Source organism: Annulohypoxylon truncatum (assembly GCF_022578515.1).
Source record: "Annulohypoxylon truncatum strain CBS 140777 unplaced genomic scaffold F4807scaffold_24, whole genome shotgun sequence".
In the NCBI taxonomy this organism is placed as follows: Eukaryota; Fungi; Ascomycota; class Sordariomycetes; order Xylariales; family Hypoxylaceae; genus Annulohypoxylon; species Annulohypoxylon truncatum.
This window is the reverse complement of record NW_025953810.1, coordinates 350,756-376,968: the sequence shown is the minus strand read 5'-3', so window position 1 is coordinate 376,968 and position 26,213 is coordinate 350,756. Positions and strand designations below refer to the sequence as shown.

Below are 26,213 nucleotides of genomic sequence, written 5' to 3'. Positions count from 1 at the left end.
ATTCGTTCTCGAATACCAGGCCACTCAATTTTATGTAGGTTGTGGTGGCGCCAGGGTCGCAAATTGAATTACGATAGGTATCCTGGCTAAAAATAATTTCCCAGCCCGCCCTATTCAAAGTTCATATCAAGCTAGTAGGAAGTGTGCTTACACACAGTGTGGCGCCTTTCTTTAGTCCCCGAGCCATATGGACCGCGCACTGGGCAAAGAACGTGGCTGGCCAAGGGACGTGGCTGACCTGTGAAACCTTTAACCTAACCCTTCGCATATCAAAGAATTAACATTTGAAAGCCGTACAGGATTACAGCTATTTGAGGATAGCTGCCAGTTGAGAGAATACAATCCCAGCCTCAACACGTACGACTCTGAGAATGAATTGCGCCCATATACTAAAATGGCAGTTAGTAATCTCTCCTGTTGATGATATCGCAATATCGTGATGTGCGTCACTATGTGCAAGATCACGCTTAATCTGGCAGTTCAAAACTCTGCCGTCCCCGCACTCCAAAAACCAAAGCCACCCATCTTCGTTTTCGGGCGTCAACCTCTTCGTGCTGTCCAATTCCGGCGTGACAATGACAAGCCTTCATGCAGACGATCGACTCCGCTCGGCGCCAAGCTCCAGCTCATCCAGCGGGGTTGCTATGGTCGGATTCTCTGGAGTGCGATCGTTTATAAATGATATACGCTGCTTAATGTAGATTGAAAAGGAATCGTCGCTATTATTAATCCTCTCAAACAATCGTCAAGATGTGCTACAGGAGTAATAGAAAACAGGCCTTGGCCATGCTGGTCATGCTCTTCCTCACTTGTGCCAGTGCGTGTCTGCATGAGCGTTTCTTACATACATCTTCGATCAAGAAGCGGGACACCCCCTTGACCCCATTGAGTTCAGAGGAAGCCATCCTCGTGAATGCCATCTCTAACACGACCATATCACAGTGGTCTTACTACTACACCCATGGCGCACATCTTGCCGGTAAAAACATGTCCATGGCAGAGTGGACGGCGGATCATTGGAGAGAAAGCGGCTGGAATTCCAGCATCGTTTCCTACGACGTCTATATAAACTATCCCATTAATAAGTCTTTGAGCTTGGTGTATTCCAATGGCACTACTTATACGCCGGACTTGGAGGAAGCTGTGTTGAACGAGGATGAGACAACTAGTTATCCTAATCGAATACCTACGTTCCATGGGTATTCCGCCAACGGCAGCGTCAATGCCGAATTCGTCTATGTTGGACGCGGCCAACAGGTTGACTTTGATAGATTGAACGAACTTGGTGTCCCCTTAGAAGGCAAGGTCGCCGTCGCGAAGTATGGAGGCCCCTTTAGAGGATTGAAGGTGAAGAACGCGCAAGAGAATGGTATGATTGGCGTAATTATTTTCACGGATACTTCAGATGACGGGAACATCACTGAGGCCAACGGGTTTGCCGCGTATCCTGATGGGCCGGCGCGGAACCCATCTGCTGTGCAACGAGGGAGTGTGGAGTTCCTATCGACATACCCAGGTGACCCAACAACTCCTGGCTACCCCTCGAAGGAAGGCTCACCACGTGGAGACCCATCACCGGTCCTCCCTAAGATACCTTCAATCCCAATATCCTACGTAAATGCGATTCCAATTTTGGCCGCTCTCGACGGACAAGGAACACCCGGTACTGAGGTCAACCGCACAGGTTGGGTGGGCGCGTTGAACGTGTCTTACAGTACCGGTCCTGCCCCTGGTACGACGATCAGCATGTCAAACTTCAGTATGTAATATCTAGTTTTCCTGTTCACCCCCTCTGGGCCTGTTGGAGGTGAAAATGTCCTAATTGAGCCGACGGGGTGGTTTTACCCCCGAGAATTAGCTCCAACTCCTACGGCTCTCGCCCAACGAAGGACTTACTGACTCCTGTTGTTGTAGTGGAAGATAAATATACCCCGATCTGGAATTCGATTGGGATCATTAACGGCACGATCGCAGACGAGACGATCGTGATAGGCAATCATCGAGATGCATGGATTATCGGAGGCGCCGCTGATCCTAATAGCGGCACTGCGATCATTGTCGAACTTGCGAAAGCATTCGGCGAACTCCTATCTCAAGGATGGAGGCCAAAACGAAACATCGTCCTCGCCTCGTGGGATGGGGAAGAATACGGTCTACTTGGTTCGACCGAATGGGTTGAAGAATATGTTCCATGGCTCAGTGAGACGACAGTATCGTACTTGAACATTGTGAGTCATGCATTGAGTTATTGGTCTGGTTTTCCAGTTCAACTTTAAATATCCTTTATTGCGATGTTTGTTGAGCTAGAAACAAGTTTTTTTGATGACTTAAAAGAGAAAAGAGGGTAATGACCCAGGTACTGACCTCGGATATCGCAGGACGTCGGCGCATCCGGACCTTGGCCTTATATAGAAGCAACCCCTGAGCTACACACCATCGCGACTGATATTATGAAGAAAGTTTTATGGATGAATACGAATCGTACCATGTACGACGTCTGGCTTGAGTACACGGAAGGATCCATTGGTGTACTGGGAAGTGGTAGTGACTATACTTCTTTTGTCCACAACGGAATCGGTTCTGTAAGAAGACCGTCTGAATACACATAGGATTGGAATGGTGCTAATGCTAACAGATTGATATGAGCGCCGGACCAGGCGCGACGGATCCTATTTATCACTACCATTCCAATTTCGACTCTTATCATTGGGTGAGTAATAATTGCAGGAACTTGTTTTTGTATTGATTATCATTGGAGTAGACGGTCAAGATGGCTTCAAATTATTATTTCTATTGGGATTTTAGGTACCTCTTACTAACTTCATATCATGTAGATGACGACATTTGGAGATCCTAGTTTCCTAGCACACAAATCTATGGCCCAAGTGAGACTCTTCGCCTGTCAATCTTCATCAGCAACAACTAAAGGGAAACTAACTATTCTGATAGTACCTGACACTCTTAGCCTATAATCTCTCAAATGACGATTTGATACAATTCGACCTACCTAACTATGGTACGCAGCTAGAGAAATATTATGATGATCTCATTTCAACGATCAACTCAAATTCTCAAGACCTAGACACCTCTATGCTGCAGGATGCAATAGAAGAGTTCAAGACTGGAGCGACGGAAGTGCAGGCAGCTGCACAACAGGCAATAGCAACAAATGACTCTGACCTCCTGACACTGGTGAACCACAAATACAGAGATTTTCAGCGTGGCTTTGTATCTCAAGGGGGTCTTCCGAACCGTGAATTTTATCGACATCTTATTTTCGCCCCCGGACTTGACACAGGTTTGTCTATAATCACTTGTTTTTCCTCCATAACGAACTGACGCTTGCTTATAGGGTACGCGGCAACAACATTTCCCGGGATAACAGAAGCAGTGGAAGCTCAAAACACATCGCTCGCAACCCAGTTTCTTCAGAAGACTGCGGATGCCATTTTGGTGGCTGCAAACATAATCAAGACCTAGCAAGGCTATAGTAATGGAACAACCCAACTTGTTTCCTACTATTTCCCCTTTTTATTAATAATAATATCCGCTGGTGGGGCGATTAACTTAATAGGTACTCTCCTTTTACCTCCTTTACCCCCTTTTTACCCCTTTTACCGTGTTACATACTAGGTACTTAAGTTGGCTTCGTGCTAACTTTTAAGGGGGTAATTGTGTTATTAATAATTAATAATCTACTCTTTATTAGATAAAATTATGCTTTGTAAAGCAGTGAACAATGCATCTTATAAGCGAATAGAATTGACTTCAAATAAAGGCATTGTTTCCAACGTCCGCCGAGTGATTAAATCGACTGCTTCATTGATAATGATTTAGGTATAATATGCATTCTTATTTATATAAGTCCATCATATATATTTCTACCAATGCTGTTAATATTCTCATAATCTTCATCATACCTAGGTCCCTATTTACGCATACGTACTCCAGTCTTCAACATTACTAACTTCGGAAACCTCCTTAAGGAAACTTACCACCACTTTCCTAGAAATGGCAGACGACGGATTAGATTTTCTACGACGGCAGCAGGACGAAATAGTTGAGTTCTATGATCAACATGCCGACTATACAGGACATTGGTATAGAGAGCACGCTGATCCATTGTATGAATTCGAGCCGTACAATCCAGAGGGAAGATTCTACACCAATCGCTTACTCCTAGAAGATATAGATGTTCTTTACCTGCGCGCAGACTTTTATCATCGGAATGGCATACCCCATGAGGTCTCAACGCCCGGAGGCTGGAGGTCTTTCAGGTTGTGGATGCTGGAGGTCGCCCGATCATGGTGGCAAACCGTGGACCGACCTGCCCTTAATCCAGAGAGCTTCGGGGATATCTATGAGAGAGGAAATGTCAATTTCTTCCAGGTAATGAGGTCCCGCGTAGACCGGCAGGTAAAGTACGCTGTCTGGACCAACTTTGCGCGCCGGCGCCATTGGGAAGCTTTGACCATGTCCCACGAAGGCTATGACCGAAGCTACGCTATTCGGCTGCGGCAAGAAGGAATCATGTACAGCCTATGCGGCATGGATGGCTCTCTTGTTAGTGGTGACGATAGTCAGGAGGCAGAGTCTTTTGCGCGATTTCTACGTTCTCCAGCCGTTCGACTGCCTTGGGAGGAGTTCGGGGAGGACTGGCTAGCGTCGCACCATGATACATCGAACCCGAAATGGAACCAAGTACAATCTATCTTAGCAAACCCAGATCTTGCTACCTATAGGAGGCGCGCTTATGGCGTGGGAATACCGGACGAGCGTAGGAGACTTGACAAAACAAACTGGAGCTATGAAGACCATGCTATAAGATTTATCATATCTGTCTACCACCTAGGAGTGGCAGTACTGGCTGAGGATGGAATCGGACCAGATGATCCGTTGAGTGGCTGGCGTAGCTGCTTGTTCAAACAGACGAACACCCCTGATATTGAAGATCGCCATTGGTTTGGATTTTGTTTACTCATGTTACTTACGGTAAGCTGGCAGCATAATGTAAGGCACCCAACAATTCACTATAATGACCGCTTAGTTCCAGCGATTTATCCGGATTACGCAGGGGGAGATTTTAGTTTTCCAGATACTGAGGTTGGAATGGTCAATTTATCTCCGCTTACTCCGTGGATTATTTATCCACCGTACGAATGTCCATTTGATTTCCACACGACAGCTAGTTTGGGAGTAACTCAAGCGGGTGAACATCTTGCGTTAGAGCAACGAGAATCCGAGACAGAGCTTGCGGATAATGGTGGCAGACTTCCAGGCCACCCCCCACGCGATGAATAGTAGTAGGTAAGTTTATCTTATAGCATCATAGATTCTAGGTATATGTTTAAGACTTGCAAAGCCCAAGTCACAGAAAATATAACAACCAAATCCGAAAGACTCACCCTATGACGTGCTTATACTGGACTCTAAAAGTCACAAACATCTTCGCTCGATCTTACAACATAAAAATAGGAAAAAACAGCATCTTTGTTCTAATGTCAACACTAGGAAGAAAATTTCGAAACATTTTACAGAATAAGGCATCGACAAGCTGTTACGTGAGGCCAACGAAAAGGTTGCCAAGATGAGTCTCGAACAGGAGGCAGAGTGATTCCTATGGACTAGTAAGTTTAGGTTTCAGGGATATTTATAAATTAGTTGTGTAATTAAACGATAAGTATAGAATATTGCAAAGAAGCCACTTCGCCTACCACTAATCAAGTGCCGGTCTTTTGGGACGAAATCTGATTTAACCGTGCGACGATGATGAGAGGAGGTTTCAAGGCTCCCGTACCTACAGTGAATATATGTACTTACCCAAGTAGACACCTATCCTACCTATTAATATTGATTTTTATTTAGTTTACTCACCAGGAGCAAAATTGATGAAGTTGTTTAACATGTATAGTGAAAGGAAGTAGGACCGAGTCCGAGGGACGTGGCTCTTGTGTTTCACCCCCCTTAGGCATTTAGCTGTGCTTTCATTTTAGACCAGAATGCTACCAGTGATTGAACGGCATGCGATAGCTGGCGATCGTTGGTCCGTTCATAGTAAATCCTGCTCTGTATGTATCGATCTCGCTCCTCAAAAAAGGGACTGACGCGGTGCCTCCATGCTTGATATTGAGCTACGTCTTCGATGGTTGGTTCCCGTGGTTCTCCATCATCAGTTTGCTCGAATGGAAACTGGAAAGGTAGTAGAGTCCCATATATTTGTACTTCCTCCACCCTGAGGTCTTCGTCAATGTCCGTGGCGGTCGATGACTGAGAGTCATCGTTGCGCTTGCTAATAGTCCTATTTACTCGTTCGAATGCAGACGACTCTATCCGAGGCAGTCTTTGCTGCGTTAAAGAAAAAACGTTGATTGCCTGGGAATTTAAATGGGTACGGTCGTGGGCCTTGCAATCATACAATTTGATGAATTTAGCAGGCTTTCTTGTGCGTTTCTTTGGCTTATCCGTTACGGTACGTTTTCTCTTACCAAGCCCAGCCTTTCGCTTCGTATTATCGCCCTCGAAGTCATCATCCGGCTCACCTACAGACAGAAGACCTTCATCCGAAGAATCGTCTTGGGGACGCGGTATGATATGACGGTTATTTTCTACGAAGGCCGAAAACTCAGCGCTTTTCGCTTGAAGTCTCTGTCTCTCCATCTTGAAATGTGGCTTTGGCACAAACCTTGGAGTTAAGGCATGGTGAAGCAGTCTCCTGTCTATGAGGCCTATCTCCGCCACATGGACACGACCATTCGACAGAGGATTATATGTCTTTTGTTCGGACAGCAGAGACTCGGAGGGTAACGGAGGTCTCCATTCGGCGAATCCAGATTTAGCCAGAGCCATTTTTATCTCCCTGAGTTTTGTCGGAAGTATCCCTTTCCATGTCTGGAGGATATTGTTGGTACCGTACTGTGATCTACTCAAAACGGCTTGTTGAAGCTTTCTTTTTTCTAGTATTTTGGCAATGAAGTGGCTTTCGTAGGCTTTCTGCTGAGCTTCCCGCAGCTTTTTGTTTTCGTGGGTTTTACGCAGGTCTGTCCATCGATCATCGTCAAAATTTTCCAGGTTTGGAGATTGCTGTAGTTTGACACTGACATCTTCTAAAGCTATCTCATAATTCACCAACGCCACACTTCTACTATCCAGCCTGAAACGCATCAAGGTCCGTAGAAGGGGTGAATGAGCCATTGCGGAGAATTATGACGTCTGGTGGTTAGAGGGACGTAAAAGAGGGTCAGGGGTCAGGGGTTCGAGGAAAAAAATCGTGAAGAAATGGGTTGATGTGTAGCCTGTTCGCGAAGAAGTTCGAAACGTTTAAGATTTTATATGTCGCATTTAAATTGAAATGCGATTCCTTGTACAAGGTGCCTTGTTATACTATTATCATTGAAATGAACCAAGCCATGTGAGAGTTCTTTATGCAGCATAATCCCTTTGTCCTGGGTGGTCTCAAAGCGAGATCGATATATTAGTCATATCCATCTTGGAATCTTTGTGAGAAGTCTCCCTTCGTCATATCATTTCTTCGTTCCTTCGTGTCTCTTCTCTCATAACTCTGCCTATTGTTATTTCCTTTTTCCCTCGACTCACGTACGTATACCTGTTGACAATATGTTTCATGTATTGTACCCGTTGTCTTTCAGCGATATTATTTTATTGATTTCGCTTGCTGAGAGGAGCTAAATCATATATCGGAACGTGACGGCCCTGTCGCCTTTCGCAGAGAGCTCCTCAGCCGTGAATTGAGAATCGAGCCCTTGTTCTATGGCCTTTTCCCTCGCCTTGTTGATAGTAGCATATGCTAAAACAAGAATCAGAGCGGCAATAATACCAGCACTAATGAACCCTAGTTCCAAGGCGTGGCCAAGTATATATCGCGGAGAATCCTTTTGTCGGTAGAAATTCGATGCCATCGCTCCGCCGAGATTGCCTATGCCAATTTGAATAGCCATCCCAGCACTACGCTTGTAGCTCCCTGCCAGATTACTTGACAACCAGCTAACTAAGCCTGGAAATGCTGGATAAATGGCACATGATATTAAAAAGACACCGCAGTAGACTACCTTAGGATTCGCACTGGAAATACACCTTTTAAACGTTAGCCACTTTCTATAATAGGTCTTTGGGTTCACTGTCGGAGACAGCTTACATCGAATAACCAACGATCATCACGAGGAGAAATGAAATGATAAATGGGCTGCGCTTTCCTACACGGTCCGACATGAAAGCGAATATGACTGATAGTATTGCAGCTACTGCATAGATTGGCACAGTCATGAGTTGCGCCATGCTCGCAGTATAGCCCATATTTCTGATAATCGTCGGAAGAAAGAAGCTTATACCATAGAGTGGACAGACAATCTGCAAGATAGTTAGCTATATTGGCTAGTTACGAAAATTCAATGCTCTAAGATAACACGGTTACTTACCCCCCAAAAGACAAAGACATTCACCCAAACCTGCCAGTCCAAAAAGGCATCAAGGACATATTTCCACCTGAACTCCTCCGCTTGGGCTACCTGGATGTTCCCTGGTTCTTTTCCTTGAATCTGCCCCTGATATTTCAGTCGAAATATGACAAACTCGCGTTCTTTTTGAGTAAGAAATGATGCAGTTTCGGGGAAATCATGGAGTGCGAAGAACGCAAGGGAAGCGATAATTATCTGGGCGATTTAGTTCTGTGAGGCTTCATTGGTTATCTCATAATGTTTCACTCACAGTAATAAGTCCCTCGAGAATAAAGATCCAGCGCCAACCTTCTAGGTTACCAACGCCGTCCATTTTCGCGATCACGAAAGCTAGAAGCCCACTGAATGCGCCGGCGATCGAGGCAGCGGAAAAGAACATGGCCTACTATTTGATTAGCAAGCGACGCGAATGGGAAATATGATCCTTGACGAGAGGTCGTACTTGGCGATACTGTATCTCATGTCGAGTATACCACATGGTGAGATAATACTTCGACGAAATGTCAGCATTAGACTGTCATACTGGAATCATAGAAACTTACAGCACACCCAGGATAGAGGCCCGCCTCAGCGGCGCCAAGAAATAACCTCGTTATGAGTAAACCATGAAAGTCCCTCACTATGCCCATTAATGTCATCACTGTCCCCCACTATAGAGGTTTAAGTTAGAAATTTTGGCTTCATCAATTGACCAGTTGCGCAAGATCTGGGACGGGGGATCAGAATTCACGTACTGCAACCATGATGAACGGGATCCATCTTGAAGGGCGTAGTTTCTTCAAGAGTAAGTTGCTTGGTACTTCGAAGACACCATACGTGAAGAAGAATACCGTCAGACATAAGTTATACTCGTCAGAGCTCATCCCCAAATCTTCTTGAAGACCTTCGATCTTGGCGTTCCCAATATTTCCTCTATCAAGGAAGGACAACAGATAGAGAAGTATAAGCATCGGGATCAAGCGAATATCCATCTGATGAGGAAACTGGAGTTAGTGAATGGCTTCCATGGGTTGTAACGATTTGCTGAATACTAGGTATGAAGAAGTGTCTTGACCTTTCTTAAGATTTTTTTCTCGTCAAGATCAGCGAAGGACTCAAGAGTAGTCCCCGCAGCTGCGAGATTTTCGACATGTTCAACTTCACCAGGCCGTTCTTTCGCATTATAAAGTCCGTTATCCACCATACCAGCCGTAATAAATTTCGAACCATCACCGTCAAACGCCATGATGGGTAGGCGACTTTCTCGTTAGACGAACATCGGGTGTATTGGTAAATGAAGGGATTGTGTATTGTCTAGACACGTTGAACGGGAAGGAAGACTTATAGGTATCGGTCAATTCTAAGACTGGTTGTTCGTTGGGCATTCCACCGGGGGGCATTAACTAGGCGCGTGTTAGATACCCCCCTACGAAAGGGGCTCCCTTCCCTACAGCAAGCCAGTGATTACATCATCCAATGGCGCTAGTGCCAAGACATTTTTGAAGATAGATTACTTTGGCTGAACCGGGATGCCGGGGTGCCGGAGACCTATGAAAAACAATATCGCACATCTCTCAATTTGCATAGTAGGCCACGATTGGACATAAGACAGTGCACCTCCAAGTCTCGGTATCACGACAGCTACAGGTGACACAAGTTACAACACCTCCAATTGATATGTTACATCCGTCACATGTAGGTAAAATCCATAAGCGGTGAGTAAAATCGGATGGGCAAATATCGGTAGAGGTATTCGCAAGTCATCAATAATAACGATCACAGGATGTCCAGCAAGGCTCTAAGTCACGTGTAGGTAATCTTCGCGCTTGTTGTCGAGCAATTTGGATCCCGTGGGATGGATTGTGGGGGAAGTTGGTATGGTGGGGTTGGAGTGCCAGATCCGCCGTGCCGGGTCTCACATATGCATTATGGCAATGACGCTGCAATCCATGGATGACGTTGCCCAACTTGGGACGCTGAGTTACCTAGATCCGAATCTTATTTCGGACAAGGTTATAGTCTGTAGGTAGAATACTGTTTCATTCAGCTACGGCAGGTAGAAGAAAGGCAGGTGCGAGGAGTATGTACCAGTTACTACTAGATCTTTTATTACAATTACAGCAACCCAACCAACCAAAATTAAGTTCTTATCAGTATTAGTGGGCCCATACATTACGAAATTTGAATGTTTAGTAGTACCTACCATGAATGAGGAATGTGCCAAAAAGCAGAGCACTTTTAAATCATGACATAATGAGGTCGTGGAAGCGCAATTTCAATCATTCTTCAAGGATGAGTATATTTTGCTATCTAATTTTACATGGCAGGTCCAACACGCATTATGCCACCATGAAGTTCAGCAATGCGAAGTATGAGTCTGGTGTGCTCTCTTATAGCCTGGTTATTATCCAACTCTTCCTGGCTTACCAGGAGCGTGTCCCCTTGGAAAAACCCGTAACCGAAGTAAATTTTGACGAATTGTGGCATCTGAAGAACGCGCTGGGCTTCGTCGATCTCATTATAAAGGGAGAACCAATCTGCAAGTACGACAACATTGGGATCAGCCCCTGCGTTCAGTAACAACTCTATTGCAACCAAGAGTCGAGCTTCAATTACGGCACCTAGAATTGTCCATCCCTCCTGAGCGCCTTGCAGATTCTCTGATGCAGGTACCGCGGATAGAGGTGTATCGAGGGACTTTCCCATTTTCAACCATTTAGAGATGATGACCTCGAAAGCTCCAGTATTACGGTATTCAATAGCCGCTCGTAACCAGAGATCTGTATCACATCCTTGGCCTTCAATGAGAAGTGTGGCATTGAGAATTGCTAACTTGCCTGCACGAAATGCTTCGTGCGCGCATTGGGTCATAAATTCGTTCCTCTCCTGCTCGAACTGTTGCTTAAGCATGTTAGCTCCCGGTCCGAGAAGCGGTGGGCGAGGGATGAAATCGATTAATGCTCGAAAAAACACGTGGTTGTCGTCGGTGTTTGACGAATGACTCATTATATCACTATTTCTTAGCAATACCCTTACCCACTCTACTGACTGCAGCCCGAATTCGGCACCCAGGCGTCGTTTAATGAAGTCCAAAATATTGTGTGCATTGTGCGGGTGCGTATTTTCTAGAGCCGCTGCAATAGGATTTACACCTAAGCTACTCGGGTTGGCGGGCAGCGGGAAGATATTATTCTCGTCCGAGAGGTCGAGTATTTGTTGGATGAAAGGGTTGGATTCCATTGCTCCGGCCGCTTGGTAGAGTATTCTCTCTAGGCCGCGCTGAAGTAAGCGAACCCGATGCTCGTCATGCGCGGGGGCCGATTTGAGAATCCGTTCTAGTATTGCCAAGGTGTACCTGTGCATTCCCGCTTGCATCGCTCGTGCGAAGCTGGGAACAACACGAGAGTCGGCGTCAAGCGGCCCTGGAAAAGATCCGGCAGCGACAAACACTAATCCGCAGTTTTCGATGTTCCGCTGTAGCATTGACCCGGCCTCCGCACGGGAAAAGCATTCTATCACATACTCACTCGCGGTTAGACAAGGTGATTCGAAAGAATCTGGTTCACATGGCGAAGGATGAGCAAACCCTGACAATCTACAATCGCCAGCGTTAGCGGAACGTTGCTGGACATATACCGTCATGGTATTAATAGTTGGATGCCCCAAGAGCATCCGCACTGCATCTGCCCGACCCGCTCTAACTGCAGTATGAAGCGGAGGCTCGAGCATCTGGAGAATTGGGTAAACAGCGTTGACCGCACCGGGGAACGGCGCGTCCAATCCCTCCATAAACCTGTGGAGAAGCCATTCATCCGTATCCTCCGATTCGATAGCGGTATTAAGTAAAGGAACGGGAAACGGGCCTGAGGCTGCTAGGTTCTGTCGGTGAGCAAGTTGCCTTACACCATCACGCTGGGCTATATCGAATTCCGGCGTGAAATAACGGTCAGGGTAGGCTACAACGCTCCGGATGATCAACGCAGGGTCCTGTCCGAACAGGTTGTCGTTTAAATCAAACACAGGTTCCGCCATATTGTTTATGATCAGAGGTCGTCCTAGCCTGATTAATGAAGTAGTGTGATGAGTATCTGCGAATGGAGAACGAATACTGAAGGTAGGACTTGAGTATCCGTGCGGCAGGAGAGAGCGTGAATTACCAAGAGGATCGGGGATCAACTCCATAACATATATCCGCGACTACTAAAAATAAGTGTTTGATTGTTCCCTGACAATTCGATTGTTGTGGTGGCCTGGGGTCTTTGTTTGTTCGTACTTTGGTACCCGTCATACGGTGGGGTACTATCAGCGCACCAACACTGCTTTTATTTTAGAATCAATGAGATAGATTCTAAGCACGTTGAACTCCGGAGGTTGTGGCTACTTAAATATCCGACGAAATGCGCTAAATGTCGACGCGAGAAATACATAGTACCGCTTTATCGTGGTGTTGATGAGGCGTTGTTTCGCTGACCTAACTTGGAACTCAAGGGACATGAATTGTGTCCCAGTCTTGAGAAAGGATGGCCGACTTACCAGGAGTCACTCTCAGATATCCCAACTTCCGCGAAGGGGCGGGAATGTTCATGTTGATTTGGGCCATTGCATCTGTCTCCGCCTGCGTATCGTAGTCGAGGTGTTTGTCTCCGGCGCGAGAGTGTTGTAGGCATTGCATCTAGCGATCGATATTTTCATCTTGACGGTTGACAACAAGCCGTATCTAGATAGGTACCTCCCTTGCGCAGCGCCGCAGAGCCCTGGCTTACTATTAGTGCATTATCATGGAAACCGCAGCAGCAGTCCTGCCGAGGTCTTGTCTTCAAGTTGGCTTGGCATTTGCTTTTTAAGTAAGCCAAGCGTATTGCGTGATTTGGAAGCTGCCTACATATTCGTCGCGATTAACTTGAATTTTGAGATATCGGATAAAATACTTGGGATATTAGCTAGTAGGATAATGGATCCTCAAGCGAATCAATTTGGATAGGTTCTTCCTTATAATGCGTTCCATTCGCCGTTGGACGAATGATTTCGAATCGATTGACATTATGTGCTAGGCCGGGGGCATGACGTGATCGCAGCTTCAGCTATCCCGAATTAGTGTATCTACGTCGAATTGCAACGCGACTAAGTGCCTATACGAGTCGATGGATTGTGCCACACGTTCCCGATCTTACCTACATTTTCTCCCAATCCTGAAGAGTTGTGTCTCAGGTCTTCATCGTCATACCGTCCAAATATCACTATGACAGCTCACCCCGAACCTGAATTGGCCGTTAACGAGACCACTAGGCTCTTGCAACGAGATGCACATAGTACCGACTCAGGGGACGAGAGTCCCAGTCAATTCTCTGATGGTGGTAGTGGTAGCTTTATCGAAAATTCCTCTTCAGTGGCGGCTTATGGAAGTATTGCAAAATCCGACGAGGAGGAACAACGCGAATCAGGAACCACTTTAGGAGAACCAGCGCAACCAGTCTATAGCAATGGCTTCATTGCTAAAGTCGTGATCGCTTTGCTTGTTGGTAAGTTAAGAATATCCAAAATGTGGATCCCGACATATTTAGGCCGCCTAAGCACCCGATTCACTAACGTGTATTTCAGGGGTATTCGCTTCGAGCGCGGACGGCTCATTGGTGATTGCAACACATCCTATAATAGCATCGGAATTCAACGATCTTGAGAATTCCAGCTGGTTATTCATAAGCTTCCTTCTTGCCGGGGCTGCTACTCAATCGCTAGTAAGCAAGGCCTCTTAATGTTGCTATGCCAAATGTCTAATAATGGGATCACAAGTATGGCAAACTGAGCGACATATATGGCCGGAAGTCTATTTTATTAGTAGCTTATGCGCTCTTCGCTATCGGATGGTAAGCAGATCGATCGAGACTCCCACGATGACTTGAGTTCCAAAAACTGATTTCTCCTAGTGCCCTGATGTAAGGCTATCAAGATAAACCCCTGGATTTCGGATTGAAAGCTCATGAAATACTTCCGTATAGTGGTGTTGGCCAGTCGATGTGGCAAGTCATTGTTGGCCGCGTGATATCGGGTTCTGGGGGTGCTGGATTGATGTCCCTGGCCGCTGTGATCATTACTGGTGAGTCCAATGAACTCTTTTTCAAAGTTAGATGTTGTTTAATGTAGACTCACAACCTCCCAGATCTGGCGCCGTTGAGAGACGTAGCTTCGTGGCAAAGTTATCTCAACGTCGTTGCTACCGTTGGCCGAAGTTTAGGCGGGCCTGTGGGAGGCTTTCTTGCCGACACGATAGGTTGGAGATGGTATGTTGATGGCAACTCGTGATGCAGGTACTTGGCGAACTGATTATAGCGATTGCAAGGTCGTTTTTCGGACAGGCACCAATATTCATATTCGCCATGATCCTTTGCGCACTGGTGCTTCCAAGCCTAACGACAAGACAAGGTCAAATCGATGCTGGATCCATGAAGGCTAAACTGGCTAGGATCGACTTTCTAGGTGCTATATTCCTCGGCAGCGGGATCTTATCGCTACTTTTACCATTAAGGATTGCTGGACAAGAGGTGCCGTGGACAAGCCCTATCGTTTTATCGCTTTTGATAATAGGAGCTGTCTTGTTAACATTATTTATCGTAACGGAGATGCGCTGGGCAAAAGAGCCCATATTTCCGCTAAGGTTGCTTAGGAATAGAGATGTAGTCTTCAGCTACCTTATCATGGGTTGCCAGACGGCTGCCCAAGTTGGAGTATGTCCCCTGAATTCGGACACAATCCTTTAGATCGGAGTTACTCACTTGTGTCTTAGATGATGTTCGCCGTCCCACTTTACTTCCAAGTTACCCAAAGGTCATCAAGTACCGTCGCTGGGGCTCATCTCATGCCAGCTGTCATTGGCAATACCATTGGTGGTCTTTTAACTGGGGCTTGGATCCGGAGGTCAGTAGCTCTCTTTTGAGGCCGACCCAGGCCCACTCATTACCTGGTCGACACTAACATGATGCGAACATATGAAGAACTGGTTACTTCAAAGCGCCACTGGTATTCGCAGGGGTAGTCTCATTCGTTTGCTATGCGTTAATGATACTTAGATGGAAAGGTGAAACTGACTGGGCTGAATCATTATATATTTTCCCTGGGTGAGTGAGTCGATCGTGCATATGCGTTTCTTTACTTACTGTAGATATGATAGCGGCTTCGGTACTGGCATGTCCCTGAATGCAGTTTTCGTTGCTCTCCAAGCGGCAATAAATCCCATGGATAGAGCAGTGGCAGCATCGGGCTTATATCTGACAATACCTATTGGGTCGATCCTAGGCATGGCTGGCTGTAATGCCGTGATGCAGGGGATAATGCCTGCGGAACTGGCGTCGAGTTTACGTAGCCTTGGCATAGAAGGGATTGAGGCTGAGAAGGTATGTACTTGGTCTAGCCACATCTTCAAATTCTTTGACCATAATGCTTCTCGTACTAACCTCAAATAAAGATCATCAAGCAAGCTACTGCGCGAGTTGATTATCTCGATGAAGCACCGAAGCAAGTAGCCCGAGTAGTTGTACGGGCGTACGTGCGCGGATTCGAGTTTAGTCACGGTAAGAATACCATCAACTAGCATGATTTCGGTATATTCAAACGCTAACTGCAGTCAGGTGTGTCGTTGTTATGTTCAGTGATGGCGACAACCGCAGCCTTATTGATGAGGAATAAAAAGTTGGGTAGGTGATAGATGTAACGACCAAGTAGAAATAAATTTAGTCATCACTCAAATTCAACTAAGAAATTTAAGATTTCCTGGATTACGTCAATGTATAAGCTTGGACCACTATGAATCTGTCTCTCGACCGGGCACACAGCCACATATGAATGTACAGCCACAATACGTGGGGTTTTCTATTGCCATGGTTGTTACCTAAGCTAAAACTAAACATCCCCACCGTCCTCCGGTTTCCAAGTGAGATGAACCCCTCGCCAAACATTCTACTCCGAGAGCTTTTATTGCGTTCTCATAGTCACAATGGTAGAGTGCGACTTTCATCGTTAAATAATACCATACTCATTAAATAGTGTCTCATATTCTGCTATGCTCAAGATAACCGTGGTACTTTCGCCAGACAACATCCAGACTTCCCGGCGTAAGCCAAGACCTGAATTGTGCCTGTCGCAAAGCTTGAAGGGCCGCCTGAGCGTGGCAGTGTTAAGGCTCATGAATCACTCACTCAAACTGAGCACCCCATATATAGTGGGAGCCTCGAAGGGATATAAAATGACAGCGGCACCTAGAAAGTCAAGGTTTCCTTGATATTCTTTCCATGCGACCTAAGAATTACCTGCACCAGTTTCACTCACCATGGCGTCAACTTCAATTACAAATGCGATCAAAGCGGCTGCCCCTCGCAATGAAGATCTATTAGCTCTTCTCGCTGAGACTGATCATGCGCTGCCAGCATTGGAGCAACAGAAACGTTACATCGATGACCTCAATAACGAGCTGTCTAATATACAGAAACGCATTGTCGTGTTGGACGCGCAACGAAATAAAGAGTTTAAGGAACATAAGAGATATCGCGACTCGGTCATGAAGCGCTTCGCCTACCGTGTGAGCGGGAAAACGGACAAATTTCAAGCTCGGGCCGAGAAGGAGGAGCGAGAATACTTCGCTGCCTTGCAGAAGGAACACCAGGCCAAAGAGCAAGAGGAGAACATTAGAGTTATGCGTTCTAAGGCTTTGGAGGTACAGAGCGATTTAGAGGCTGAGGTGGATCGCCACAAGGAAGCACAACAACAACTTGACAGTCTTTACGATAGTATCTTTCAAGGACCAACACCAGCATTCCCCGAGGAAGATCGTTCTGAGCAGAACGCAGAGACCGCGTTGCAGGCATATCACAATTCTCGCATAGTAGTAGAAACAGAACTGCAAGTCGTGAATCTCCTATCAGAAGCTAAAGCACGGCTCAACAAGGCTCTTGCCTACACGGAGGAAGCACTGAGTTACAGCCGGATGGATATGTTTGGCGGGGGCACATTTTCGGATTTCATGGAGCGTAACGCACTGGACAAAGCCGACAACGAGGTTAACCAGGTGCGCTTGCTCGTACGGCAGTCACAACGTATGTCTCAGCATGTACAGAATCTCCCGGCCATCGGAATTGCAGGTGGCAGTCTATTGGGCGATGTTTTATTCGACAATATTTTTAGTGACATGGCCTTCCATGAAAGGGTCAAAGATTCTCGCGCAGCTCTTGAGCGAGCTCAAGGTTTCCTACTCGGTCAACTATCTCTAGCAAAGTCGAGGCACCAAGAAGCCGAGCAAGATATGAATATTCATGCATCCACGTTGGAGACATCAAGGCAAGAGTTGCAAAAAGCAAGAGAGCGCATCTTTGCTCGCATAGCCGATAGCAATGCGACCACACGGGCACCTCCCGCGGATGACCCGCCTCCGTATTAAAATCTCCGCGATTTATGCTTTAACTGAAACTCGACAAAGCCCAAAGACGTTTATGAACCGAAACATAGCTTCAGTGGAGTAAGATATGATTTCAATTAATTGATAGAACGCTACAACGCTAACTGGAATGATAGAACACAGCAACACGGCTGTTTCAAATAATCATCTCCCCTTGCTGCTCATATGACCATCTCATACTAGCGGGTACCTAAATAGAACAAGGTCAGGCCTAATGTGACCTTAAGTTTAGAACTATAACCACACGTGTATAACTGCATACACATTCCCTTCTAGGCTCGCTCTTTAGGAACGTCTAGGGCGTTTCTTGGACTTGGAATCCGCTTTCTTAGCGGTCGCCTCGCCGCTCTTCGTGAGAAGGTGGCTGTCGTCAATGCTTCCCATCATGACGTTCTCGTCATCGACCATTTCACGGTTCATATGAGCAAGGAATTTCTCCTGCTCCTCGAAGAAGGCTTTCAGCTTGCGTGTTGCAATCTTGCGACCGGCACTGTTAGCTTCACGTAGCTCCTTCAACTGCTGTCGGACACGCTCCTCGAGAATCTCAAGGCGGTACTCGCTGAACTGGTTATACAGCTCCGAGAGGTTGGAGATGGGTCGAACGGTCGTTAAGACCGTGTCATCTCGCACCTTAGGGGATCGTGGCCGAAACGAAGTTACCATGCTGATACGCTCCGCCGTGCCAAGTGCTCGTAGAGCCTGGTGCTCTATGTATCTACCTTGAAGCACCACCGCGCAGCCCTAATTTAGGTACATGATTAATTATTTCGTCTTTGGTAATTTCAAGGGGTGATGAGTCCATATCTGAGATAGAGCTTACCATTTGAGGACCTCGCACTTTCATGACCTCTCCGTTACCTGTGCGGAGGGCCGTCTCGCCTCCGATCATAGTAGTGCAGTCACTAAGCATGGTCACGCAGACGAAGGGGTAGCTGTCCGTGTGCCAGTCCACAATGGGCTTGTCATCCTCCCAAGGACAGCCCGCAATGCCCTCGTCGGCCTCATATTGGGCCCGGTCGTTGAAGGCTTGGATCTCTTCCTCCTTCTCCTTCTCCGATTTGACCGAGATATTGATGTGGCCGATTTCAAAGTCCATCTCAGTCACAAGGTCGATACCTGCGACTTTCGAGATGATAGCTAGCGTCTCCGGGCTTTTCCATACGTCGTACACAAAAGGTGCGTACCTAGAGTAGTTTCTAGTTAGCCACATTTGTACGTATAATATTCTCTAGAATCTTTAGAGAAAACTTACTTATTCGCGAACCCTCTTAGTTGGCATTGTGCCAAGTTGCTGGAATACTGGCAGTTGCTTAGAACCTCAGGGCTGAGGACCTCTTGCCTCATCCTCATAACAGCCTCCTCTGTGAATAGAGGGAACGGCTCTGAAACAGCGACCTGAGAGATGCCAGTATCCTCAGGGAGACCAATCTCCTTCATGGTGTACACCTTCGGTGTCTCCTTGAAGGCAAGGTGTCGCGAGGGATCAAAGGCATCATTTCCGACAGTTGACACAGCAGGTGCCGTAATGATCGGAGTCCAGTTCCGCTTAGTGTCAACGGGAGCTGGCAATACTGCTGCAGCGGCCATTTGGAATATAAAGGTGCAAATGTATCAGGGTAGATACGAAAAAATTTCTAAATGTGGGAAAAGTGATTACACCGGTAGTGGTGGTAATGAAATCAATGCAGATAATGGCAGCTCAACATCGAAGTCATAAAAGCGTTCTCGAGGCTCCCATTTATGATGATGAAGCCGGCGCTGCCAGTCCGGGGTCCGTCTAGTCCTTATCTCCAAGTCCTTGACTCTAATCAATAGTTCGCTTCATCTCGCCAATGGAAAAGCTACGGGGCCCCGGAAAATGCGTCGCTGGTATCATCTATGACGAATCTCGTCGAGGATTGGGCATCGTGATGATAGATAGACAAGACACGGGTTTGTCCATACCGAGCTTGTCGACACCCTCAAGATAGGGCGGCATCGTAGTGGAACCGACGATGAGGGCGTGTCGGTCCGGCCGTGTATCAGATATCTCTCCAATCAGCAAGTTAGCCATTCACTATATCTCGATAGGAATTACTCGCCAACATACGTGGTTCAACCTGACGAAGGGATTATCAGATTGAAAGGTGTGGAGGGGCTACCCCAGCGTTACCGGACGTCAATTAAAGCGGCATCCAGACTATCAGATGCGATGCCACCTGGGAAAAGGGAAGAGCCGCGATGCACAAACCTGACGCAGCTTAGGAAACAGAAACCGAATCCCGAGAACGGCTGCGCATTAGTTTTCGCGATGTCGGTTAGAGAGGATTGATGACTACGAGCATCAAGTGTTTGGGGCTGAATGAGAAAAATGCCCCTATTTTGGGCCTCGTAGGTACCTCGTTACCCTGCCACCGCGCGCAGGTGCCTAGGCCATTTTACCACCCCGCTGACTTTGTTGATAGTTATTTGCATGCATGTGTATACTATGTTATACATACTGTATACCCCTTCGCGGCCGGATATTTTGGCCCGCTTCAATATACGACAAACGGCAAACGACAACTAAGTGATTGTCATATTGTCATATATTATCATATCTTTAATCCGATTCGAGACGTATGACCACGCCTCTTACACATACAGAATCCTATATGCGTGAGATGCGTCTGAGCTGCCGTCACGTCGCCAGGTCTCCATGCGACGTTATCTCCGTTAGTACTGCTCGGAGTACGGTACGACGCCCGATAACGGAGATAAAGGAGGACGCCTAGAGGATCCAAGGCCCCTTACACCTGGGACTAGACCTTGCTTATCACAATGAGTTCGAGTCGGTGCGCTCAAAGCTGGCAAGGCTGGTTGCTGATCCCCAGATCAATCTCTTCGTCCCCATTGATCTATTGATAAAATGTGACGGTTTGCCGCGGTGTCCTGTCACTTTTCGCGCCATGCTTTCCGCAGATCCGGTGTAATTGGTCCCTTTGAGAATGCGGAGAGCTATCGACGAATTCCTATAGGTCCACATCGTCGGCTGCGTAACATCTGCCGAAGCGTTGCATGGATTGCATAGACGGACTGGAAGGATTTTATCATACACATAATACACACTCAATTTGGACAACGCCTCTTTTGTTTCTCGTTTTCAAACTCTGACTAAAAACAACCAATTTAGTCTATATGCTGGCGTACCAACAATGCTAACATCCATTTTTTCCATTGCTGCTAGAAACGTCCACCTTATTTGTCCCTGCCATATATCCGGGGAACACGGCATGAGGGGCTGCTATCAGTTTCTGGCTTAACCCTATATACATCATTACCAAGGTACTCTCGAGCACATTACATCAACCTGATGTATTTCATCTCCGAACAACTCCCATCGAGATACATGATCCTATGTAGCATGGGTACATCAACGATGTTATGGTTGTCTCAGCATGGATTTAGAGACTTGGAGTAATCAGGATGCATCCCATACAACCTGGTGAAAATGGCGGGTTTTTTTCGAAGACGGCCTAAGTATATGCTGTTGAACCTGATGACAACCAGCACTACGTTTTACTACAGATAAACATCTAAATTACGAACCAATCAGCAGAAGAACGCAAGATGTTAACATGCAAGATACGAGTCTGGAACTTTATCCCACTATCACTTGACAAGCTGGGAGAAGTCTGGTCCCTGCACAATGAACCGCATCACGGGCACAGCCGAAACTATCGTGATTTGGGTCGAGGGCGGTTAGCACAATGTTACCCCAAGATTCGAGGAAGAATTGGTGCACAAAATACTGGGAAACCTTGTTTTGATACCGAGTCTGCATGCAGATAGAAGTGTAAGTGACAAAGAGGGCATGATTCCCGAGATACGAGCCAGCATAGATCGCCGAGCAAAAGTACAGCTACCAAGAAGTGGCGTATGACTCGTCTATTGCCTATATCCTGAAGGTGAACGTGATGAAGCCGGCAAGGTGTATAAGACCTATACCAAACTATTACGTGATGGTAAAGATTTCTTGGTAATTTAAGAGACATATAACTAATCGAACATTAAACTCTGTATCTTGTCTCACCCCATTATGATCGTATACCTTACCCGAGACTAATGGTGGGATATTCGCTTACTATGACCCACGAGACCGGGGAAAACTGTCTAACCAATCATCACGTTTCCTCTTGTGGCAAACAACATCTAGGAAGATAAGTTTTATGACGAGTAAAATATGAAGATCGAGATTAGCCTTGAGTAAATGTCAAATCAGATCTATCCACGGAGATATCATCCCTCAAGTGGCAACTCAACGAGACATGAATTATTTCGATTCACTATTTCTACCTATCTTTCCATTCAAAACTGCTACCCCCTTCGATATCCACCTCAACTGTATCTCCCAAAATAAAATTGCGAAGATTTTATATCAACGGGAGGTTACGATGATTTATACCATAGATCTAGAGGGCCAACTGCAACTCTAGCTCCACGATCTTTTTGAAGTGTAGGCAGAATACATATTAGTAATCGCGTAGGTAGATATATAGAAGAGAAGTCCTTAAGTTTCATCTTATATCCTTTATTCTTGGGTTGTAGAGCCCGTCAAGTCTAGTCTCTAGGAAAACCAGATACTCCTACTTATCTATAATAGCCTTCCACAACAGCATCTACAAGTTGCTTATTTGGTAGTTATTCAAATAGTCAAAATAAGACTTCCTCTTCGTAATACCAAAGCCTTCATTATAACCACCTCAGTGTTCTTTCGAAACTATTTGAGGCTCACCAAATAGAATCAAACGAAACACAAAACACATTTGGAACTTACACCATGTGAATTTACCTATACTCAAGTTTGCGATTATGTAATGAGGTGCTGTGCATCATCTCTCATCGTCATATTCTCCTGGATCCAACTCCACATCCTCATTACCCTATCATGGCTGAGAGGTCTAATATTTCTCATTGTCTGTGACAATCGCAAACTAGATACGATATCAAATATGGGGTACTCCGGGGTGTTGGTATAGCGGCGCTCATCTTTCTGCTCGGAGGGGATAGTCGCATCAGTATATCGCTGTCTCCACAATCCCAGTAGGGCTTGGGACGGATGTCTTGCTTGTGAACCACTAAACGACGATTCCAGTTGCCGCAGCCATTCTGCAGGTTGGACTACTTGGAATGAAGGATCTTCTGGCGTCTCTGAGACCCACTGAAGCAACTGATTCCATGTTGGCGACCTGTGAGGGTTCAAAACATGGTATATGGGTATCTCCGAGCTAGCTAGCGCCTTGAGGGGTTCATTTTCCGGCAGCGCGATTTCCAGGATTATCTTTGCTGCCTGATCTACCGGTAACCAATTCAGCGTTTCATGTGATAGTTCTGGTAAACACTGCACGAGGGAAGCGGTTGATAGCATCAACGGGTACGCTTCGGTTGCGTTCCATACGCCAGCTTGATTCCCGCAGAGCTGACCAACACGGATCACCGAGATGTCCGTACTCATCGAAGGACGAGTAGACGAGTCCCTGAATAATCTCTCATGGGCTCTAGCGCAAACTCGCTCCGCTACCCATTTGGACCTTGAGTAGCCCAGAGCCGAAGCATGCGATGGATCTAGCGACGCCTTCTCCGCGATAACGGATGATGGGTCGGCACTCACTGCTGCTGTCGAGCTAATGAAAAAGCAGCGTGCGCTACTCGAAACCGCCATATCGATCACGTTCCGTGTTCCCGCTATATGGTCTTCGAAAGAGCTAAGACGGAGACTGAAGTTAACCGGCCACGCTGCATGGATGAAAACCGTAGCTTCGGCCACGATATATGTCCATTCTTGGTCAGGAAGACCGAGATGAGCTTCAGCAACTCGGTAGGGGAGGCAGACAACTTTGTCATCAGTAACTTGTGATATGTCTAGACCATGGGGCCTCGGCAATCCACGATCTGATAACGCGTTCAATACCCGCTTCTTAGCACCAAGTTTTGTCCGGCTTCGAACCAGACAGTAGACCTTGCGGACTCTAGCATCGTTGCATAGTGCAGACAGCATGTGTGCTCCGAGTGCTCCTGTAGCACCCGTAAGTACAACAACATCGCGGTCTTTCTTATGCGAACCGACGTTATATGTCTCAAACTCGCTGTATTTGTCGGCGAGCTGTTGCATCAGCTCCAGTTCGTCGACGCTGCCGTCAGAGTCGCAGAGACTTTTACCGTTGCGCGTTCGGATGAGATTCTCGACCAATGTAATAACGTTTCCATTATCATAAATAATATTCAGGGGTAGTTTCGGAGATCTTTCGGGGAAAATATGAGACTCGATGCGCTTTCTTATCTGGATACACGCTATCGAGTCAACCCCCTGCTGGAAAACATCCCCACGAGGGTCGATTTCGCGACCTAGAACTTGAGTAAATAAGTCCAGGACGAAGGTGCTGAGATCCGCATCAGAAACGACCTGGTTATTTATAGGAGTAATTCCCCCACCCGAATAGGATCTCTCGATCGCATCGGCATACCGGGCCTCAGCTTGATGCCGTAATATGGACCCCTTGCTGCTCTTTGGTAGAGGTTCTTCTCCTTCCGGTTCGATGGCAATTAGCATCGACTTCGTTAGACGACAATGACTTTGCGTCTCCTTGTTCAGTTTCTGAACTTGTGGCCAAACAGCTTCAATAACACCTTCGTCGGAAGATTCGTTTGATGTCTTGAACAATAGAGCACCAGCATAGTCTTTGCCTGCACCGAAGATGAGGACGTCGCGTACAAGTGGACTCGAAGTTTTTATGGACTCTTCAAGCGGAGAAGGATCAAATTTTTTGCCATTCGCTAGCGTGATCTGAGCATCCGCTCGACTGTGATATCGCCAAGCATTTTTCAGTGACGGGTGCGGTTCGAATAGATCCGACGTAGCATACGAACCATCGTCGCGATTTGTTATCGTTGTAAGTGGCCAGTTCGGCTTCACGACAAGCTCTGACAAGCCGCTTTCTCTCGGTTCAAATGACAGAAGCGTAGAGTCATCGATCGGCCGGAGGTACTGCCATTCCTTGTCCTGAACATAGTCGCGGTGCGAAGACATGAGAAACCCACATTCGGCACTCCCCATCCGCGACACCAGTTTAACTCCCCGCTCCACCAACTTATCACCGATCGAAGCGGCCAAAGCAGCGCCACCAACACCGACTAGATCCATGTCCTGGAGCATACGAACTCCTTCATTATCTTCGGCTAGTAATTGTAACACATACGGCACAGATGAGAAATACTTCACGGGAACTGAGCTTCTTTCGCTGGCGTATGCCACTGAGCGGACAACATTGGCGCCGGTGACAGGTACCACGCCTTCTGGGAAGAGCCAGATCATAGCCCCACTAGTCCAAGCCCTGAAGCAGTCTGCCAGGCCACCGTGATATAGAGGCGTGGTCGTAAATGTGGCAGGTTGGTTTATACGTGGAAAGCATGGCAAGCAACCCACTGCCCCCCATTGAGTCTGCGGCATTGGCTTCGGCACTCCAGATGATGTGCCTGAAGAGTGCAAAAAGTACGCTATATCGCATTCTGTATCGAGATACGAATTTTGGTCGAAATAACCGTCATATGGGGAACGCGCTTCCTGGAATAATGGTATCTTGATTATGTTAATGCCCCCTTTAAATTGGGTGCCCCGCTTTTCTTGCGACTCGTCTATGAGAATCGTCTTGATGCCAGAATTCTTGCAAAGATGTTCTAGCGCTCGACAGTCAAGTTGAGGACTAGGAGTAGAGATAAGCATACAGGAAACGCGATGAGAAGATTAACGAGTTAAGGGAACCTTACGCCAGCAAAAATGGCTTACACCCTAGTCGCATGAGCCCCAGCCATGTTAAGACGAATTCGAGGTTACTGGCACACGATATCCCTACTACAGGTGATTCATCATTTCTAGCTTCGATATCTAAAGCTTTCGCGAGCTTTGCGGCCGCTATCTTTGATAGGCTGCATATTTCTGAAAATGTAACTTGGTCGAGCGCTACGCACTCTTAGTACCATATATCTCAGAGAAAAACGGCAAGTAACCTACGCCAGTGAGGTGAGATATTCGATTTATAGTTGGCAAGCCCGAGGGCCGGATGCCCAGGGAGGCGTTTTGCTTGCGTTTCAATCAATGATAAGATTGTTTTGAAGGAATTCTGGTTTCCATCATCCTCTTTTCGTAGGGTTGCTGCTTGCCCTAAAGTGCATGTGAAGTAATTCAAATCTAAATGCGCCATGGATCATATAGAAAAAAGAGTGATTATGGTAACTGGTGTATAACATGAAGAAAAATGTTGAGCGCAATTGCGATTTTATGTATAATTCATTGTTATGATTTCATG

The 26,213-nt window shown here is 46.6% G+C and overlaps 9 protein-coding genes across 9 annotated transcripts; 4 read left to right on the top strand and 5 right to left on the bottom strand.

The window, feature by feature from the left end:
* Positions 1-750: 750 nt before the first annotated feature.
* F4807DRAFT_462134 (glutamate carboxypeptidase) lies at positions 751-3,480 on the top strand (the record flags this gene model as incomplete). The annotated part of the gene is made up of 7 exons (XM_048001783.1): positions 751-1,759; positions 1,915-2,228; positions 2,379-2,582; positions 2,636-2,710; positions 2,835-2,885; positions 2,950-3,298; positions 3,353-3,480. The coding sequence occupies 7 exons, from the start codon at positions 751-753 to the stop codon at positions 3,478-3,480; spliced, it is 2,130 nt and encodes a 709-aa protein (XP_047852565.1).
* A 10-nt stretch (positions 3,481-3,490) lies between these two features.
* F4807DRAFT_468920 (uncharacterized protein) lies at positions 3,491-5,301 on the top strand (the record flags this gene model as incomplete). The annotated part of the gene is made up of 1 exon (XM_048002656.1): positions 3,491-5,301. The coding sequence occupies exon 1, from the start codon at positions 4,012-4,014 to the stop codon at positions 5,299-5,301; it is 1,290 nt and encodes a 429-aa protein (XP_047852564.1). The 5' UTR covers positions 3,491-4,011.
* Positions 5,302-5,964: 663 nt separating this feature from the next.
* On the bottom strand, positions 5,965-7,191 carry F4807DRAFT_462132 (uncharacterized protein; the record flags this gene model as incomplete). The annotated part of the gene is made up of 1 exon (XM_048001782.1): positions 5,965-7,191. One exon carries the CDS (start codon positions 7,189-7,191, stop codon positions 5,965-5,967), a length of 1,227 nt encoding a protein of 408 aa, XP_047852563.1.
* Positions 7,192-7,682: 491 nt separating this feature from the next.
* F4807DRAFT_452570 (major facilitator superfamily transporter) lies at positions 7,683-9,442 on the bottom strand (the record flags this gene model as incomplete). Its single annotated transcript, XM_048000345.1, has 7 exons — positions 7,683-8,091; positions 8,153-8,364; positions 8,433-8,666; positions 8,722-8,853; positions 8,914-8,961; positions 9,014-9,121; positions 9,206-9,442. The coding sequence occupies 7 exons, from the start codon at positions 9,440-9,442 to the stop codon at positions 7,683-7,685; spliced, it is 1,380 nt and encodes a 459-aa protein (XP_047852562.1).
* A 1,324-nt stretch (positions 9,443-10,766) lies between these two features.
* On the bottom strand, positions 10,767-12,482 carry F4807DRAFT_462130 (uncharacterized protein; the record flags this gene model as incomplete). Its single annotated transcript, XM_048001781.1, has 1 exon — positions 10,767-12,482. One exon carries the CDS (start codon positions 12,480-12,482, stop codon positions 10,767-10,769), a length of 1,716 nt encoding a protein of 571 aa, XP_047852561.1.
* A 1,819-nt stretch (positions 12,483-14,301) lies between these two features.
* On the top strand, positions 14,302-16,216 carry F4807DRAFT_163183 (MFS general substrate transporter). The gene is made up of 9 exons (XM_047993359.1): positions 14,302-14,383; positions 14,447-14,544; positions 14,608-14,728; positions 14,788-15,172; positions 15,232-15,362; positions 15,440-15,562; positions 15,616-15,838; positions 15,910-16,015; positions 16,073-16,216. The coding sequence occupies exons 2-9, from the start codon at positions 14,463-14,465 to the stop codon at positions 16,144-16,146; spliced, it is 1,245 nt and encodes a 414-aa protein (XP_047852560.1). The 5' UTR covers positions 14,302-14,383; positions 14,447-14,462; the 3' UTR covers positions 16,147-16,216.
* A 413-nt stretch (positions 16,217-16,629) lies between these two features.
* Positions 16,630-18,269, top strand: F4807DRAFT_163003 (uncharacterized protein). Its single transcript, XM_047993358.1, has 2 exons — positions 16,630-17,952; positions 18,009-18,269. Exon 1 carries the CDS (start codon positions 16,771-16,773, stop codon positions 17,872-17,874), a length of 1,104 nt encoding a protein of 367 aa, XP_047852559.1. The 5' UTR covers positions 16,630-16,770; the 3' UTR covers positions 17,875-17,952; positions 18,009-18,269.
* On the bottom strand, positions 18,026-19,810 carry F4807DRAFT_162981 (uncharacterized protein). Its single transcript, XM_047993357.1, has 3 exons — positions 19,145-19,810; positions 18,713-19,076; positions 18,026-18,633 (listed from the first exon to the last, which is right to left on the bottom strand). The coding sequence occupies exons 1-3, from the start codon at positions 19,477-19,479 to the stop codon at positions 18,178-18,180; spliced, it is 1,155 nt and encodes a 384-aa protein (XP_047852558.1). The 5' UTR covers positions 19,480-19,810; the 3' UTR covers positions 18,026-18,177.
* A 2,910-nt stretch (positions 19,811-22,720) lies between these two features.
* Positions 22,721-26,108, bottom strand: F4807DRAFT_452576 (acetyl-CoA synthetase-like protein; the record flags this gene model as incomplete). The annotated part of the gene is made up of 3 exons (XM_048000347.1): positions 22,721-25,610; positions 25,675-25,867; positions 25,919-26,108. The coding sequence occupies 3 exons, from the start codon at positions 26,106-26,108 to the stop codon at positions 22,721-22,723; spliced, it is 3,273 nt and encodes a 1,090-aa protein (XP_047852557.1).
* Between the last annotated feature and the right edge of the window lie 105 nt (positions 26,109-26,213).

What these genes read in the sequence shown, in the direction of transcription:
- F4807DRAFT_163183 (XM_047993359.1), top strand. Translation starts at nt 14,463, where the DNA reads ATGTGGCAAGTCATTGTTGGCCGCGTGATATCGGGTTCTGGGGGTGCT. An exon ending in AGACGGCTGCCCAAGTTGGA is followed by an intron (nt 15,173 to 15,231) that starts GTATGTCCCCTG and finishes CTTGTGTCTTAG; the next exon opens with ATGATGTTCGCCGTCCCACT. An exon ending in AAGGGATTGAGGCTGAGAAG is followed by an intron (nt 15,839 to 15,909) that starts GTATGTACTTGG and finishes CCTCAAATAAAG; the next exon opens with ATCATCAAGCAAGCTACTGC.
- F4807DRAFT_163003 (XM_047993358.1), top strand. Translation starts at nt 16,771, where the DNA reads ATGGCGTCAACTTCAATTACAAATGCGATCAAAGCGGCTGCCCCTCGC.
- F4807DRAFT_162981 (XM_047993357.1), bottom strand. Translation starts at nt 19,479, where the DNA reads ATGGCCGCTGCAGCAGTATTGCCAGCTCCCGTTGACACTAAGCGGAAC. An exon ending in CTAAGAGGGTTCGCGAATAA is followed by an intron (nt 19,077 to 19,144) that starts GTAAGTTTTCTC and finishes AAACTACTCTAG; the next exon opens with GTACGCACCTTTTGTGTACG. An exon ending in AAGTGCGAGGTCCTCAAATG is followed by an intron (nt 18,634 to 18,712) that starts GTAAGCTCTATC and finishes TACCTAAATTAG; the next exon opens with GGCTGCGCGGTGGTGCTTCA.